Source organism: Tupaia chinensis, unplaced genomic scaffold (assembly GCF_000334495.1).
Source record: "Tupaia chinensis unplaced genomic scaffold, TupChi_1.0 Scaffold143921_1, whole genome shotgun sequence".
Taxonomy (NCBI): Eukaryota; Metazoa; Chordata; class Mammalia; order Scandentia; family Tupaiidae; genus Tupaia; species Tupaia belangeri.
Genome location: NW_006203772.1, coordinates 406,822 through 422,563, shown reverse-complemented (window position 1 = coordinate 422,563; position 15,742 = coordinate 406,822). Strand labels below are relative to the sequence as shown.

Here is a 15,742-nt window from a genome sequence, read left to right as displayed (position 1 = left end):
TCATTAGCGTTGTGGCCACTGGGTGCTGGGCTGGCGTTGGGAACACCTGGAGAGGTGAAGAGTAAAGAGGGGATGGGTTTTGGCTTTGCTGTGAACTGGTGGCAAGCTGGGAGGGTGGGCTCAGCACAGGGCTTTCTGGCTGACCTTCCCCTGGGAATATGTGGTTTAAGCAGCAGAGACCAATGGGGCCCACCAATCCTGACCACCTCTAGGCTAGAGGGTTCCAAAGACCCCAAAGGACTCTGTGGAAAGGTCAGGCTTTCTCTCATTCCCTTCCCTGCAAATGAGTATGAGGAAAAGGAGTATCTACTGGAGATGGCCCCTAAGGCGGTGGCACAGAAACTGTACAATGCCCCTCATGGGGGGCACCACAGACTGCCAGAGGCCAGTCCATTGCACACAGGTTGGTAAAGGCTGACGAGTCCCCTTCCCGCCCCTCCAAGAGACATACGTGGTAAGCGCTGCTGCCCCCTCCACTGCCGCCATAGCCATACTGGCTGGATGCCCACTGGGCTGGGGTGGCGTTAGGGTTCTGTCCTTGGCCTGTCACGGCTGCGATGGCACTGAACATCTGCGAGGTCATGTTCTGGGGCAGGGCGTTCACGGCCCTTGTCAAATCTGCAAGCACACAGAGGCGTGAGTGGGCATGGTAGAGGGGGCAGCCCCAAGCTCCACCTGTCCCACCTGTGGTCCCAGGTCCAGGCCCCTCACCTGCAAGGTTGATGTTGGCTGGGGTAGCATTGATAGAGGCAGGCGTCCGGGTCCTGCTGCTGCTGCTGGGGGTGATGCCTATAGGATATGGATATGGCTCAAGTCAGTGACCTCCCCCGCCCCACTCACTTATTTTTGGTTTCCCCATTCAGGGAGCAAGAAGGGAAGTGGCACAGGCACAGTGGGAGAGGACCTCCCTGATGCTGGGGGGCTGGGTGGGAGTAAGACAGCTGAAGTGGCAGCCTAGGCCTCACCCTGTCTGCCAGAAGGCCAGTGATTACTGAGTCAGGGCCTCCATGTGGCTTCCACCACACCCTGGGATTCAGAGAGCAGATTTTACCTGGTACAGGATCTTGGTAATGATCCTTAAACCATCTGAAGAGCCCATTCACAGTTGGGAAGATTTGGCCCCGGTACCGGAATCCTTCTGGCGTCACCGTTACATATTCTATCCTGGGATTTTAGAAGGAAACCTGCATCAGATTCCACCAGGGACCAGCCATAACAGTGCAAGCAGCACAGATGTCCACCATGTGATGTAGCCACACTGGAGGGTATGGGAAGGACACACGACAGCCAGTCCCTGGCCGTGACAGGCTGTGGGACCACGTAGCAGGTACTGCAGGGGAGCAGGAGACCAGGCTCTGGGTTTGGACCTGCTTCTAGCTCTAGTGCTAGTTTTGCCGCTCACCACCCAGGTGACTTGGCCCCAGGTTGTGAGATGAGGATAGCAGCAGTTTAACCCACGGGGTGGATGTGAGGATTAAATGAGATCGTACACGGGGCACTCACCACAAAGCCTGGAACGGGGCTGTGCTCAACCAAGAACAGTTACCAATAGCCAACGTCTAAGTACTGCAAGTCCTCCTCCCACTAAGTGAGGAAACCTAAAACCTTCCTATGTGTCCTGCCAGTGTCAGGTCACCACACAAGGAGTGTGGGCTCCTTCCCTTGGGAAGCTCTTTTGTTCAACTATTCCTCATGGGACCAGTTTCCAGTCTCTACATGGTCCTGGCTGCCATCCCCTGGGAGCATGTTGGTGAGTCAAAAGGCTTTTAGAAATGAGTGCCAGACTCATGCGCCCAAGTGGAGCAGGGTCCAGAGTACGGGGCTTACTCATCAGGTGGCCACTGAGCCCGTGAGACGACCTGCACAGTTGCAGCCATGCATCACGTGCGGTGAGCACAGGAGTAAAAGAGAAGCCCTGGGCCTCCTCAGGAGCCGGTGGCAAGACGGGGCCGAGGCAGAGAGGGCTACCACAATCCGCAGGATGTGCAACATACGAAAGTAGGACTAAGGACATTGGACTTTGCCCTCTAGGGCCAGGGTGAGCACCGGACAGGCTGGAGTAAAGGAATACCCCGAGGTCTGCCTGCCAGTCACGCACGAGGGAGGGAGCGGAGCAGGGACAGAGCAGAGTCAGCACATGCTCTCCTGGCGCCCCTGCTGTGCAGCAGACGTCAGCAAACCACACCTGGCCAGTGAGCTGCCAGGAGCTGAAGTCCTGGGGAGGGTGCAGCTGAGTAGGAAGGGAGATGAGGGTGCTGGACCCCCAGCCCTGCCAGTCCTGTGAACAGTACATATGACCTTCTTCACTTCTAGGGAGGGAATACCTTCTCAGAGCTGACAGAAGTGCCCATTTGTGTCTTGCCTTTTGCCTCTAAACCATTACCTTCTTCCCCACCTCCAGCTTCTGCCTCCACTCTGAGCAGACGGCAGGGAAAGGGCAGCCAGGCAGAAGCAAGGGCACACTGCCCAGGGCCCCGCGCTCATGCAGCGAGCGGCAACACCCTCGGTGCCAGTGCTCACCTGGGCTTGCCACGGGGCTGGTACCCCAGCAGGAACTTGCCGGGCAGCTCCTTGCAGGCGCAGATGAAGTAGGGGATGAAGGTGGGCTTCTCCTTCTTCGTTCTGATGAGTAGCTCCTCCAATTTCTGGGGGGCAGAACAGGTGGGGGTTGGGACGGCAGCATGCCAGGCACATAATGTTCAGCGCATGCTGTGCACTCCTTTCACCACCTGATGTCCCCACGCTGAAGGCTCGTCCTAAGTGACGGGAAGGTGTGGCCCTGAGGGCCTAGGGCTCACCTTGCGGTCCCCACCACTGCAGTCTTGATAGTACTTGTGGTTCAGGAGGTCTCGGGCAAAGGATGCCATGGGCTGGACATAGCGGGCAACGATCTCATCCAAGTCTTCAAACTCCTGTGGAGAGAAGGTACCGCGTGTTACCCAAGAGCTGGGTTCCTGGTCTTTCACCACATTCACTCCAAAGAGAATCTCTGAACAGACTCTCATAAAAATGATGCATGTGATAATATCCTTGATTTGATGATCACATATTGTATGCATACTCTTTTCTAAAGAATTAAGTTTAATTATTAAAAATTATTAAACTCCATTTGTTATTATTATTTTAAATCTGACCAGAGAAAAAGAGAGAGAGGAAAGCAAGAAAGCCAGCCACCAGGTCTGGGACTCAAACCACAGTCAGCCATGTGGGAGTCCAGTGCTCTTAACCACCATGCCACCTGCTGGTCCCATACATGCATACTTTGAAAACCATAAGAAATCGGGAATGGCATGAGGCATGGTGGTTAAGGTGCTAGATCCCACATGGTAGACTCTGCAGTTAAAGTCCTGGACCTAACAGCTTGAGAAACAAACCAGGCACGTGTGTGCATGCCCAAAATCCCAAGAAGAGAAGGGATTGCAGCATGGTCATATCCACTGGGGGGTGATTTCCCACATTGTCTCTCTGTCTCCATGCGTCCTATGGCAAAAATTAAACAAACAAAAATAAAACCATAAATTTTTTAAAAAGAAAAAAGAACAAAATAGAAATAAAAGATAAACAAAGAATAAATGAGTATGACTGTGTTCCGATACTATTTTGTATCAGGACATAAAAATGTGAATTTTACAGGGGCCAGCTGGTGGCATAGTAGATAAGGCACCAGACTCCTACATGGCTGACCACAATTTGGCAGCCTGAAAAATCACACTGGGAGGAACCAGCAGATGGCGTAATGGCTATGTCGCTGGACGCCCATGTAGTTGACTGTAGTTTGAGTCCCAGACCTGGTGGCTTAAAACTCACGCTGGGAGCGTGTGCCCAAGATCCCAAGAGGAGAATGGAGGAGAAGGGACTGAGGCATGGCCATCCCCCTGGGGAGTGATTTCTCACTTTCTGCCTGTCTCTGTCTCTCTGGAGAGCATACGTGCCCTATACCAAAAACCTCTCCAAAAAATAAAAAATAAAAATAAAAATCACACTGGGCACAGGTGCATGCATGCCCAAAATCCCAAGAGGAGAATGAAGGGACTGCAGCATGGTCAGAGGTGACTCCTTAATTTCCCTCTCTCAGCGAGCGCATGTGCCTTATGGAAAAAACCTAAAATAAACAAATAAACAAATAAATTGCATTTTACAGGAAAAATAAAAACCACATGTGTACATGCACTTCCTAGACCTGCTGAGCCTCACTCCACTGCAATGCCTCCTCCGTTGACCCATCTGAATCATACCCAGACATTCTGGCTCACAGGCCACAACTTGTGTTTTTCAAATCCTGACTCCGATGCGTGGAAACAACAGAATGTCACCATATTTATCGTCACTGAAAACGGGAATAGACAGATGTGTGGGGCTCTAAGTAGTCTATTAAAATACTTGGAGGGTGTGGAAAGAGAAGGCAAAATGAACACAAAAGGTAACGAATGACATTCCATAACCCACCTCTTGCTGTTCTGTAGTGTTACACATAAGGCGCAAACGAGTTACTAATGTTGGGCCGCAAAGGGCCTGATTCTGTTTCTGGAAGCACGAGAGGGGCTGGGAAGGTGGGCTCACCTCACTGTTGATCCACAGGGTGGCTCCCAGGCTGAAGGCGTTTTCCTTGCCCTCCTCCCGCACATCCACATGCTGGTAGATGCCATCGCTGACTTTCCAGGTCACTGTCAGGTGATTCTCGCCCTTGCTGCTTGGTCGGATGATCACGTCACCCTGGTCCATGGTCTCCATCATCTTTTCTGCTTGTTTGAAGTTGATATTATGGAAGGATGGATGTGCAATCACTCGCTTGATGTATGCTGGAGGCCAGGAAGAAGTACAGGTCAGGTTTGGGGCTAGGAGTCAATGGCGATGGGACGAACCACGACTGATCCACTATGGGATTCTGAGACCTTCGCCTTCTCTGGACTGAATTCTAACTCATGCTGAGAGAATGTGGCTTTAAATGTTACATCACAACACATTCACAAAATAATGGTGACCCAGGAGACCCTGGTTACCAGCCCTATCCATGACTCTGTCGTCTCTGGGCCTCAGCACCTCAGAGCTGAGCACACCCCACAAGGAGACCGATACGCATGCAGCCCAGATGGAGTCCTGCAGTGGGAGAGCTGCTGAGACCCGGGTGTGCAGCCATGATGACGGGCACACTCACTGGTCCGCTGCTGCTTCCGCTTCATGTCCTCCTCCTGCTTGTGGTCTGCTGCTTCTGCGTCAAAGTCATAGTAGGTGTCCTTGGGCAGCTTCCACTCGTTGTTCCTGTCCATGAGGTCTGAGGTGCGGCAGGTCAGGTCTGCACTGAACTTCTCGATGTCAATCTTCATGATGCGGCAGTGAACAGTCATTCCCACCTAGATCCACAGAACATTTGAGCTGGAAGGGACAAAGATGATCTAGCCCGATGCCCTATTTCACATACGAGAAAACCAAAGTCCAGGCAGAAAGGCAGAGTGATTTGCTCAAAGCCAGCCAACTATGAGGGACAGACTAGGAATTTGGAGTTGAGGGCTTATCTACAGATGCACCCCTTCTTGGCAGGAAAACTCCTGGGGCCTGCCTGTTACACCTTCGCCTCTCCCATAAGGACATCCTATCACTGCTCCCAGTGTGACATGACTAGGGCTGGCTGCCCTTTTTGAAGGGGAAGTAAAGTAACAGTTATTTTCTGTATCTTCTCCCTGGCTTGGGCCCTTCTGTTAATATGGCAAAGGTCAGCCACTCTGTATAGCCCTCCTCCTCCTGAGAATCTCCCAGGTTCATTTATTAGGTCTTTCCTTTCTTTCTTTTCTTTTTTTAGAGAGGTTTTTGCTATAGGGCGCGTGCGCTTGCCAGAAAGACAGAGAGAGAGAGAGACAGAGAGACAGAAAGCGAGAAATCACCCCCCAGGGGGGATGGACACGCCACAATCCCTTCTCCTCCATTCTCCTCTCGGGATTTTGGAGATACATGCACAAATGCCTGGTGTGAGTTTTAAGCCGCTGGGTCCAGGGCTTGAATTGCAGTCAACTACGCTGGAGTCTAGTGATGTAACCATCAGCCACCTGCTGATCCCTCTTTTCATTTATTTTTGTCTTTTCCCCAGCCCTCCCAAGTCCATAGTTCTCAACGATTCACAATATTTAGAATCACGAATTTGAAAGATCTGGTACCAGCCATTGTCTCTGTCTCTCTGGAGAGCATACGTGCCCTATACCAAAAACCTCTCCAAAAAATAAAAAATAAAAATAAAAATCACACTGGGCACAGGTGCATGCATGCCCAAAATCCCAAGAGGAGAATGAAGGGACTGCAGCATGGTCAGAGGTGACTCCTTAATTTCCCTCTCTCAGCGAGCGCATGTGCCTTATGGAAAAAACCTAAAATAAACAAATAAACAAATAAATTGCATTTTACAGGAAAAATAAAAACCACATGTGTACATGCACTTCCTAGACCTGCTGAGCCTCACTCCACTGCAATGCCTCCTCCGTTGACCCATCTGAATCATACCCAGACATTCTGGCTCACAGGCCACAACTTGTGTTTTTCAAATCCTGACTCCGATGCGTGGAAACAACAGAATGTCACCATATTTATCGTCACTGAAAACGGGAATAGACAGATGTGTGGGGCTCTAAGTAGTCTATTAAAATACTTGGAGGGTGTGGAAAGAGAAGGCAAAATGAACACAAAAGGTAACGAATGACATTCCATAACCCACCTCTTGCTGTTCTGTAGTGTTACACATAAGGCGCAAACGAGTTACTAATGTTGGGCCGCAAAGGGCCTGATTCTGTTTCTGGAAGCACGAGAGGGGCTGGGAAGGTGGGCTCACCTCACTGTTGATCCACAGGGTGGCTCCCAGGCTGAAGGCGTTTTCCTTGCCCTCCTCCCGCACATCCACATGCTGGTAGATGCCATCGCTGACTTTCCAGGTCACTGTCAGGTGATTCTCGCCCTTGCTGCTTGGTCGGATGATCACGTCACCCTGGTCCATGGTCTCCATCATCTTTTCTGCTTGTTTGAAGTTGATATTATGGAAGGATGGATGTGCAATCACTCGCTTGATGTATGCTGGAGGCCAGGAAGAAGTACAGGTCAGGTTTGGGGCTAGGAGTCAATGGCGATGGGACGAACCACGACTGATCCACTATGGGATTCTGAGACCTTCGCCTTCTCTGGACTGAATTCTAACTCATGCTGAGAGAATGTGGCTTTAAATGTTACATCACAACACATTCACAAAATAATGGTGACCCAGGAGACCCTGGTTACCAGCCCTATCCATGACTCTGTCGTCTCTGGGCCTCAGCACCTCAGAGCTGAGCACACCCCACAAGGAGACCGATACGCATGCAGCCCAGATGGAGTCCTGCAGTGGGAGAGCTGCTGAGACCCGGGTGTGCAGCCATGATGACGGGCACACTCACTGGTCCGCTGCTGCTTCCGCTTCATGTCCTCCTCCTGCTTGTGGTCTGCTGCTTCTGCGTCAAAGTCATAGTAGGTGTCCTTGGGCAGCTTCCACTCGTTGTTCCTGTCCATGAGGTCTGAGGTGCGGCAGGTCAGGTCTGCACTGAACTTCTCGATGTCAATCTTCATGATGCGGCAGTGAACAGTCATTCCCACCTAGATCCACAGAACATTTGAGCTGGAAGGGACAAAGATGATCTAGCCCGATGCCCTATTTCACATACGAGAAAACCAAAGTCCAGGCAGAAAGGCAGAGTGATTTGCTCAAAGCCAGCCAACTATGAGGGACAGACTAGGAATTTGGAGTTGAGGGCTTATCTACAGATGCACCCCTTCTTGGCAGGAAAACTCCTGGGGCCTGCCTGTTACACCTTCGCCTCTCCCATAAGGACATCCTATCACTGCTCCCAGTGTGACATGACTAGGGCTGGCTGCCCTTTTTGAAGGGGAAGTAAAGTAACAGTTATTTTCTGTATCTTCTCCCTGGCTTGGGCCCTTCTGTTAATATGGCAAAGGTCAGCCACTCTGTATAGCCCTCCTCCTCCTGAGAATCTCCCAGGTTCATTTATTAGGTCTTTCCTTTCTTTCTTTTCTTTTTTTAGAGAGGTTTTTGCTATAGGGCGCGTGCGCTTGCCAGAAAGACAGAGAGAGAGAGAGACAGAGAGACAGAAAGCGAGAAATCACCCCCCAGGGGGGATGGACACGCCACAATCCCTTCTCCTCCATTCTCCTCTCGGGATTTTGGAGATACATGCACAAATGCCTGGTGTGAGTTTTAAGCCGCTGGGTCCAGGGCTTGAATTGCAGTCAACTACGCTGGAGTCTAGTGATGTAACCATCAGCCACCTGCTGATCCCTCTTTTCATTTATTTTTGTCTTTTCCCCAGCCCTCCCAAGTCCATAGTTCTCAACGATTCACAATATTTAGAATCACGAATTTGAAAGATCTGGTACCAGCCATGTTATTAACTGAGTGATCCTGGAAAAGATGCTTGAATTACTCTGGAATAGAGTATTTTCTGTGTCAGCCAGTGGCATGGTGGTTAAGGTAGCTATATCCCACATGGTCACTTGATGCAGTTCAAGTCCCAGACAGGTTACTTGAAAATCACTCTAGGCATGTATGCCCAAAATCTCGAGAGTAGAATGGAGAAGGATTGATGCGTGGCCACCCTCTGACCACCCCCCAGGGGAGGGGAGTGCTTTCTAGCTTTCTCACTTTCTATCTCTGTCTCTCCAGTGAGCACATGTACTCTATAGAAAATTAACTCCCCCTCCCCCCCAAAAAAAAAGCCCTTTCCTATCAGGTTGTGAGATTAGAGACAATTCAGTTGATGTCAGGTGCTGGCACCTAAGGGATTAACACAATACTTGGCAGCTATGGCAGGGCACACGAGAACAGAAAGGGCGCTTAGCATCACTTCTGTCCCTCTTATGCAGAGACCATCTGAAGGCTCCCTCTGTGCTATCTGGCTCTGCTGGTGGACCCCAGAGGCTCCCTGCACACAGGGCTGTGCCACACATTCTTTCCCACTTCCTAGGGCAGTACCGCCTGCCCTTGCCCTTGGGAGGACAAGAAGAGCCTTTCTGTTTCACAGCATGTAATGCTGGGGCCCTGCTTCCTGTCCGCCAAACCGAACTGCAGCTTCCCACACAGGAAGAGAGACCCCTCTCCCAACGGGCTGGCAACTTGCTGAAATTGCACAAAGGCAGTGAACAAAAGCTGCTACTCATTCAGATGCTTCTCACCCTAGCTTTTTTCAACTAGTTATAAATCCTCCCTGAAGCTCTCTCCCCACCAGCAGCCACTGGGAACAGAGCCTAATTTCTAAGGGGGACAGCCCGAAGTTAAACAGGACCCGGGGGGCAGCTGAGAACTGTCTAACCTGGGGCCTGTCAGTAATCTACCTTTACTCGTTCTTCTGGCCGCTTTACCACTTTGTCACTGAGGAATTTGGTGGGGATGAAGCCAGTGACACCATTGTCTAGCCGTGTTTTGACACCGATGGCCTGGCCTGGGCATGAACCGCTGTCAAAGTGATTCCAGACCTGAAGAGGGTATGAGAAAAGGGGCTTGGTCGTTAAGATGCTAGAGCTTACACATTTGGAAAAGAGCTGTCAGGGGCACACTAATTTATTTTATCACTGACACTTAGAACCATGGTCCAACCCCCCCCCCCAATGTCACTGAGCTGCCCACCCAGACAGAACATGAATGCCCACAACATCCCGACTTGCAGATGATGTTTGGCACCACCAGCCTTCAGATGCATCTCCTATGCTTATCTAACCTAGATCCTTCTAGCCCCAACCGAGGTCACTCCCACTCTGTTCTGACCCCTGAGCATGAGAAGTATCGCTCTCAGCCTTCTTGCAACAGTTCATTAGAGAACCAGGATGCATGTGTCTTGGAAAAATCCCATCAGCTTGGTCAAGTTGAAAAATGGTCTCTTTTATCACCTGTCTAATGTGAAGATGTAGAAAAGGATTTTAGAGTGACTTTAGTGACCTTCAGAAAGGTAGATAACCTAGAACGTGGGGAAAAAAACTGAAAAGTGTGTGGACAATGTAAGTATTGAAGGGCACAGAAAACTTCTAACGAGCACGAACAGGTACACTGCTCCCACCCTGTAGGTAAGAAATGCACGTTCCCACTTCCCTGATCTGGTGGAGCTATCAACAGATACCAAGAGAACAGGACACCGCACTAAGGGCTAGTAAGCGAGCCAGCGGCAGACAGCCCCAGGGAATGTCCGCGGAGCGCAGCTAGGAGCTTCAGGTCAGACCTATGTGTGCTCTATTTGCTTTCTTTGTGTTCTTGTTTGGTAAGGGAATGATCTAAAATACACCAACTTTTGGGTTCTGTCTAGGGTACCACATCATCCCACCAAGGAGCTCCACTGACCACAATAACGCTGCAGCACTTACCTCGCTCAGCTCCGGAAAGTTGTCCTGCTGACAGAAGGGGCACTGCCACAGCCCCGTCTCATCATTGCGGATGGCCTGGTCATAGCTCTCGCCCTGTGGACGCCTGTGGGCGATGCCAGTGACATTGCAGATGATGAGCTTTCCTGGGGGAAGGGGAAAGGCGGACAGGGAAGGGAAGAAGAGAACAGGGAGCAGGCTAAGAGAACCGGAGAGATAACCCCTTCCCGCAAACCTTTCGATGACAGAATGCTCACGTTATGGCATTACTACAGATTTCCTTCTCATCTTTGAAAAGCCGGGTCATCACCTCAATGATAATCTGGGCAAAAGGCTTACAAGAGTTACTCTATGGGGAAAATGAGTCCCTCCATTAAGATCCCTCAGCGGTTGAGAAACAGTTTGAACTTGAACTCAGATTTGACCTCGAGTCAAGGGCTCTACAATCTTCTAAAAGTTCTAAAAGCTATAGTCCTTCCTACCTGTAGTGCAGGCCTGCTCGTTCTTTGGGGAGCACTGACTAGTGTGTGTGAACACAATAAATGCCCGCCCCACGTCTTCTAACATATCCTCTTCCCACCAAGAAAGGGCCCAGAATTTACCGATGTAGAAGGTCTCTGGTGTCTCTTTGGTTAACATATTAAAGATCTCTTCTGTGTTGGGAGAGCGGTAGGCTGTTCGGAGGTCCTTGTACCGACAGCTCAGCTCTGCTCGGATGTCGTACAGTGTGATGTGTTTGTCACCGTAGCCCTGGGGAAGAAGCCCATCAAGACACGTGCAACTGCTCCTCAGCCCAACCCACGGGGAATTTCAATGAGAGGAGTAGGCCAGTCGGCCCTTGTTGGGGCTTTCCCTGTTCCCCTGCAGGATTACTGAAGGACCAAGTCTGCCTTACAGTAGTATTAGGGTTTCTCTAGATGCTTGCTGCTCAAATCTCCCCCTAACCAGGCTGCTTGGGATGGGCTTTCCTGCCAGGCCTTCCACATTATCACCCACCTGCCTCTCAAGTTCTTCAGCAAAGGCATCAAGGTCTAGGTCCTTGAGTCGCTCTGGGTTTTCCAAGATTTCTTCCAGGGCTCCTGCTGGATTGGCATCTTCAGCTGATTCATCATATTCTAAGGCATCCACTGCCATCTTCCTGGCCCACTCATAGGTCTCAGGGTGGACACGGGAACCATCAAGGACTTCAATGTATGAGTCAGTGCTAAAGGAAAGGCAGGAGAAGAACAGGATATAGAACGAGAAGCTTCTAGGAACAACCCAAATGTCCACCAAAGGAGAACTGGGTAAATAAATCAGGGCACCTCCATACGATGGAATACTATACAGTCATTAAAAAGAATGAGGTAGATCTGTGTGCTGACATGGAAAGATGGCCACGATATATTGATACGTGAAAAATGCACTGCAAAACACTATGAACCGTATGATCCCATTTTTGTAGTAAATGGGTAGTTAGTAAATGCATAGCAAAAATAAAATTTTGAAAACTGTAGTATACATAACATTGTTATGGTAGTTATCTCTGGGGGGTGGGATTATGGGGGACTTCCACTTTCTGCATAATAATTCCTTATGCTGAATTTTATATCATGAACTTATATGAGTCTTATAATAAGATGAAATAAGGGGGAAAAAGACCTTTGAGAATTTGCTGATAGTTATTTTCCCCCATAAAGCCTTCCCAGGCTGGTCTTGCCCGTGCACTCACATGGACCTATGTTATTCGTGGAGTGTTACAGCAAAGCTGAGTGGAAAATGGAGTTTTAGAACTTGAAGCCTATTTCCCCACTGATTTCCATTACTGAGTGAGGAGCTATGTGCCCGTGGAAAAGATCCTCCAAAGACTGAGTTGATAACTTCTGGAGAGGAAGAGGTCAATAGTAAAGTCCAAAGTCCAAGTGAAGAGAACTTTCTCTCAATAACATTCTCTGAAAACATACCAAATCTCTCTCCCCCTTCCTTATCTCTTCACACCCCCACACTCCTTTTCCACTGCCCCTGCTACTCCCACCCCGATCTGGCCACAACCAACCATGATAACAAAAAAGTTTGTGATCACTGAACAAAACTTTGTGTTTTCTGTCCTTAATTTATAAGCAAGGTTCTTTTCATGTTTTTCTCATACGAAAAAAGCTTCACATAATTGAACCGATCTTTTCCATAGGTCAAGGGCTCTTGACTGAATAAAGGTTCCTTACCTTTTCTTTAAAACATAGCTTAGCTTAAATGGCTTGTGGCCCTTTGACAGCCCCAATCCCCTGACACCCCAAAGCAAAGCCCAAGGGAATTCCTCCTGGCCCATCCAGGCAGAGGGCATCACCTGTCCCCCAAGGAGGCTGTATCGATCTTGAGGAAACCAGCACAATTCATGAAGACTTTGGGACCCATGTGGCACATAGTGACCAGCTGGGTCCGGCTCTCGAGTCGGGTGTTGTTCTGCTTCAGGATCTAGGGAAGAAGGCTGGAGTGAGCCAGGGCAGCAAACAGGCCAACTCCCTCGCCTGCTCTCCAGCCTCTGTTAAACCCTCTCGTAAGAATCTTGTCTCACCCAGCATCTAACTGAGAACTACACCATACCATTTACCAGGAGAAAAAGAGGTAATGAACCGTGTTATACCTACCAAAGACAATGCGTAACTAATGTTCAGCTTAAAAGTGAATGATAATAGGGAATCAGCAGTTAGCATAATGGCTATGTCGCTGGACTCCCCCGTAGTTGACTGCGGTTCACGTCCCGGACCCGGTGACTTAAAACTCATGCCGGGCACTTGTGCGTGTGTGCCCAAGATCCCGAGAGGAGAATGGAGGAGAAGGGATTGCAGTGCGGCCATCCCCCCTGGGGGGTGATTTCTCGCTTTCTGTCTCTCTGTTTCTCTCTGTCTGTCTGGTGAGCACACACGCCCTATAGCGAAACTCTCTCCAAAAAAAAAAAAGTGAATGATAATACATAATCTCAAGTACCCACCACCTATGTTAGCAAAAAGAATATTACCAAAACTGGGGTCTGTATTGAACTTGCTGCCCATCTGTTTTTTGGTTTAATTTTTTGGCTATAGGGTGCTTGTTGGAAAGAGAGAGAGAGGAAAGTGAGAAATCACCCTGCAGAGGAGATGGTCATGCTGCAATCCCTTCTCCTCTAGTTTCCCCTTGGGATTTAGGGAACACACGCACCCACACCCAGAGTGTTTTTCAAGTCGCTGGGTCTGGGTCCCAAACCACACAGCCAGTCATGTAGGACCCAGTGCCTTAACCATCATACCACAAGCTGGCCCCATCTCCATCTGTTTTAAATTATGGCTTACGGCATCTTTCCCTCAAGTCACTGGAGTAGCCACCGGAGTATAATAGTGAAGGGCAGAACTTTGGCCATCTGAGCCTGCACTTGGCTCTGATCCTAACCGAATAATTCTGGACAAGCCACTTTACCTCTGACCTTGGTCTTCCTGACCCATCAAATTCTATGGATGAAGTTTATATTCAGACCCAACAGAATGGTAACTTTTTAATTTTCTGATTCAACTTCATTGTACCTTCAGAAGGTGGGTTCCTTTCCGAGGGCCCAGACCACAGACATACTGGATCAAGGCCTGGCTGTAAGGGTGAGCAATGGCACGGTTGACATCGACCCCGACCTCATTGACTCGGTTGATGAATTCACAGTACAAGGCATTGAGCAGCTCTTCTTTCACCACATGCTCCTGTCAACACACAGTGGGCAGAGATGAGGTTACTGCGCCTTTCTGCCCCATGGGCCTGCCATAACACCCTACTCACCTGCAAGGGGTGAAACTTGAGACACAGGATGTCTTCATCAGAGCTACACACTTGGGCAAATTCAATCAGAGGGTCCTGGATGCGCCGGGCCAGGGAGACAGCCTGTCTCAGTACTGGAGGGTAATCCCGGAACTCTGCCTAGAGTCAAACAAGAGTAAGCAGGGCTTCAAGTCCCTTTAGGCGATCCACGCCATTATGATTTGAGGTCACTTTTTCTTGTTCTTTGGGACCCTTTTACCTAGGATCAATTTACTATCTGAGGCTCCCAAGGCGACTCATAAACCTCTGCATAACTAAGTGACTAGGTGTAGTCCTGCACCCTGATTCACCTTTGTTTTTCTGCTAAATGTGAGATTGGGCCAGTTAGGTGATGTAGTGGTTAAGGTGGCTAGATTCCACCTCGCTGACTGTGGTTCAAATCTCAGGCCTGGTTGCTTGAAAAACATACTGGGGCAGGACCAGTGGACAGCGTAAGTAATAGTTATGTTGCTGGCCTCCCACGTAGTAGACCGTGATTCAAGTCCTGAACCCAGCGGCTTAAATCTCATGCCGGGGGGAACCAACAGTTAGTGTAATGGCTATGTCGCTAGACTCCCACGTAGTCGACTGCGGTTCACGTCCCGGACCCGGTGGCTTAAAACTCACGCCGGGTGTGTGTGTGTGCGTGCCCAAGATCCTGAGAGGAGAATGGAGGAGAAGGGATCGTGGTGTGACCATCCCCCCTGGGGGGTGATTTCTCACTTTCTATCTCTATGTCTCTCTGTCTGTCTGTCTGGCGCATGCGCCCTATAGCAAAAACCTCTCAAAAAAACAAAAACAAAAAAACAAAACAAAACAAAAAAACCAACAATAAAAAACCCAACTCATGCCAGGCATGTGTGCATGTGTGACCAAAATCCTGAGAGGAAACAGGAAAAGAAGGGACTGCGGCATGGCCATCTCCCCTGGGGGGACGGGGAGGTGATTTCTAGCTTGCTTTCTGTCTCTCTGGCAGGCACACAGCCCTATAGCAAAAAAATTTGTCTCTAAAAAAAAAAAAAAAAAAAAGAAAAACACACTGGGCATGTTTGTGTGAATGTCCGAAATCCCAAGAAAAGAATGGAAAACAGACTGATGTGTGGCCATCCTCCTGGGGGGTGCTTTCTCACTTTTCCTCTTTCTTTTTCTGCCTGTGTCTCTGGTGAGTGCACGGACATTATAGTAAGTACGATGACACCAGCAACGAAGTAGTAACAATGGCCTGGACAGGCCCTCGGGGCGGGCTCCAGCATTACCTCTGACTTTTTGCTGTTCATGTAGAGAATGGCCAGCTCATTGTCCACCAGCTCCACCCCAATAGAAGACAGTTGCTGGCCCTGGTCCAGCTCATGCACGATGCGCTTCACATCTTCAATCAGCATCTGGGCGTCCCTGGTGGCATGAGGACCGCTGGTCAATGGACACGTTTTCTCAAGGATGACATGAGGGTGGGGAGGTAGGGGAGACAGAGGGACCGCACTTTCAGAGATGGTCCCCGTGGAGCACACAGACATTCTCACAAGCACATGGCCGCCTTGTTACGGGCACACGCGCTACTCAGTAGTAAGGAAAG

At 49.8% G+C, this 15,742-nt stretch overlaps 1 protein-coding gene across 1 annotated transcript in view; it reads right to left on the bottom strand.

Annotated features, from left to right (window-relative positions):
* SUPT6H (SPT6 homolog, histone chaperone and transcription elongation factor) overlaps positions 1 to 15,742 on the bottom strand; it is a 44,591-nt gene that overhangs the window by 2,347 nt on the left and 26,502 nt on the right. The window contains 16 exon segments of the mRNA XM_006165455.3: positions 2 to 46; positions 452 to 618; positions 712 to 789; positions 1,052 to 1,164; positions 2,521 to 2,645; positions 2,799 to 2,912; positions 6,815 to 7,053; positions 7,410 to 7,605; positions 9,358 to 9,498; positions 10,378 to 10,520; positions 10,977 to 11,124; positions 11,371 to 11,578; positions 12,698 to 12,825; positions 13,908 to 14,075; positions 14,152 to 14,289; positions 15,426 to 15,561. Of these exon segments, the coding sequence (XP_006165517.1) occupies positions 2 to 46; positions 452 to 618; positions 712 to 789; positions 1,052 to 1,164; positions 2,521 to 2,645; positions 2,799 to 2,912; positions 6,815 to 7,053; positions 7,410 to 7,605; positions 9,358 to 9,498; positions 10,378 to 10,520; positions 10,977 to 11,124; positions 11,371 to 11,578; positions 12,698 to 12,825; positions 13,908 to 14,075; positions 14,152 to 14,289; positions 15,426 to 15,561 (2,287 nt within the window).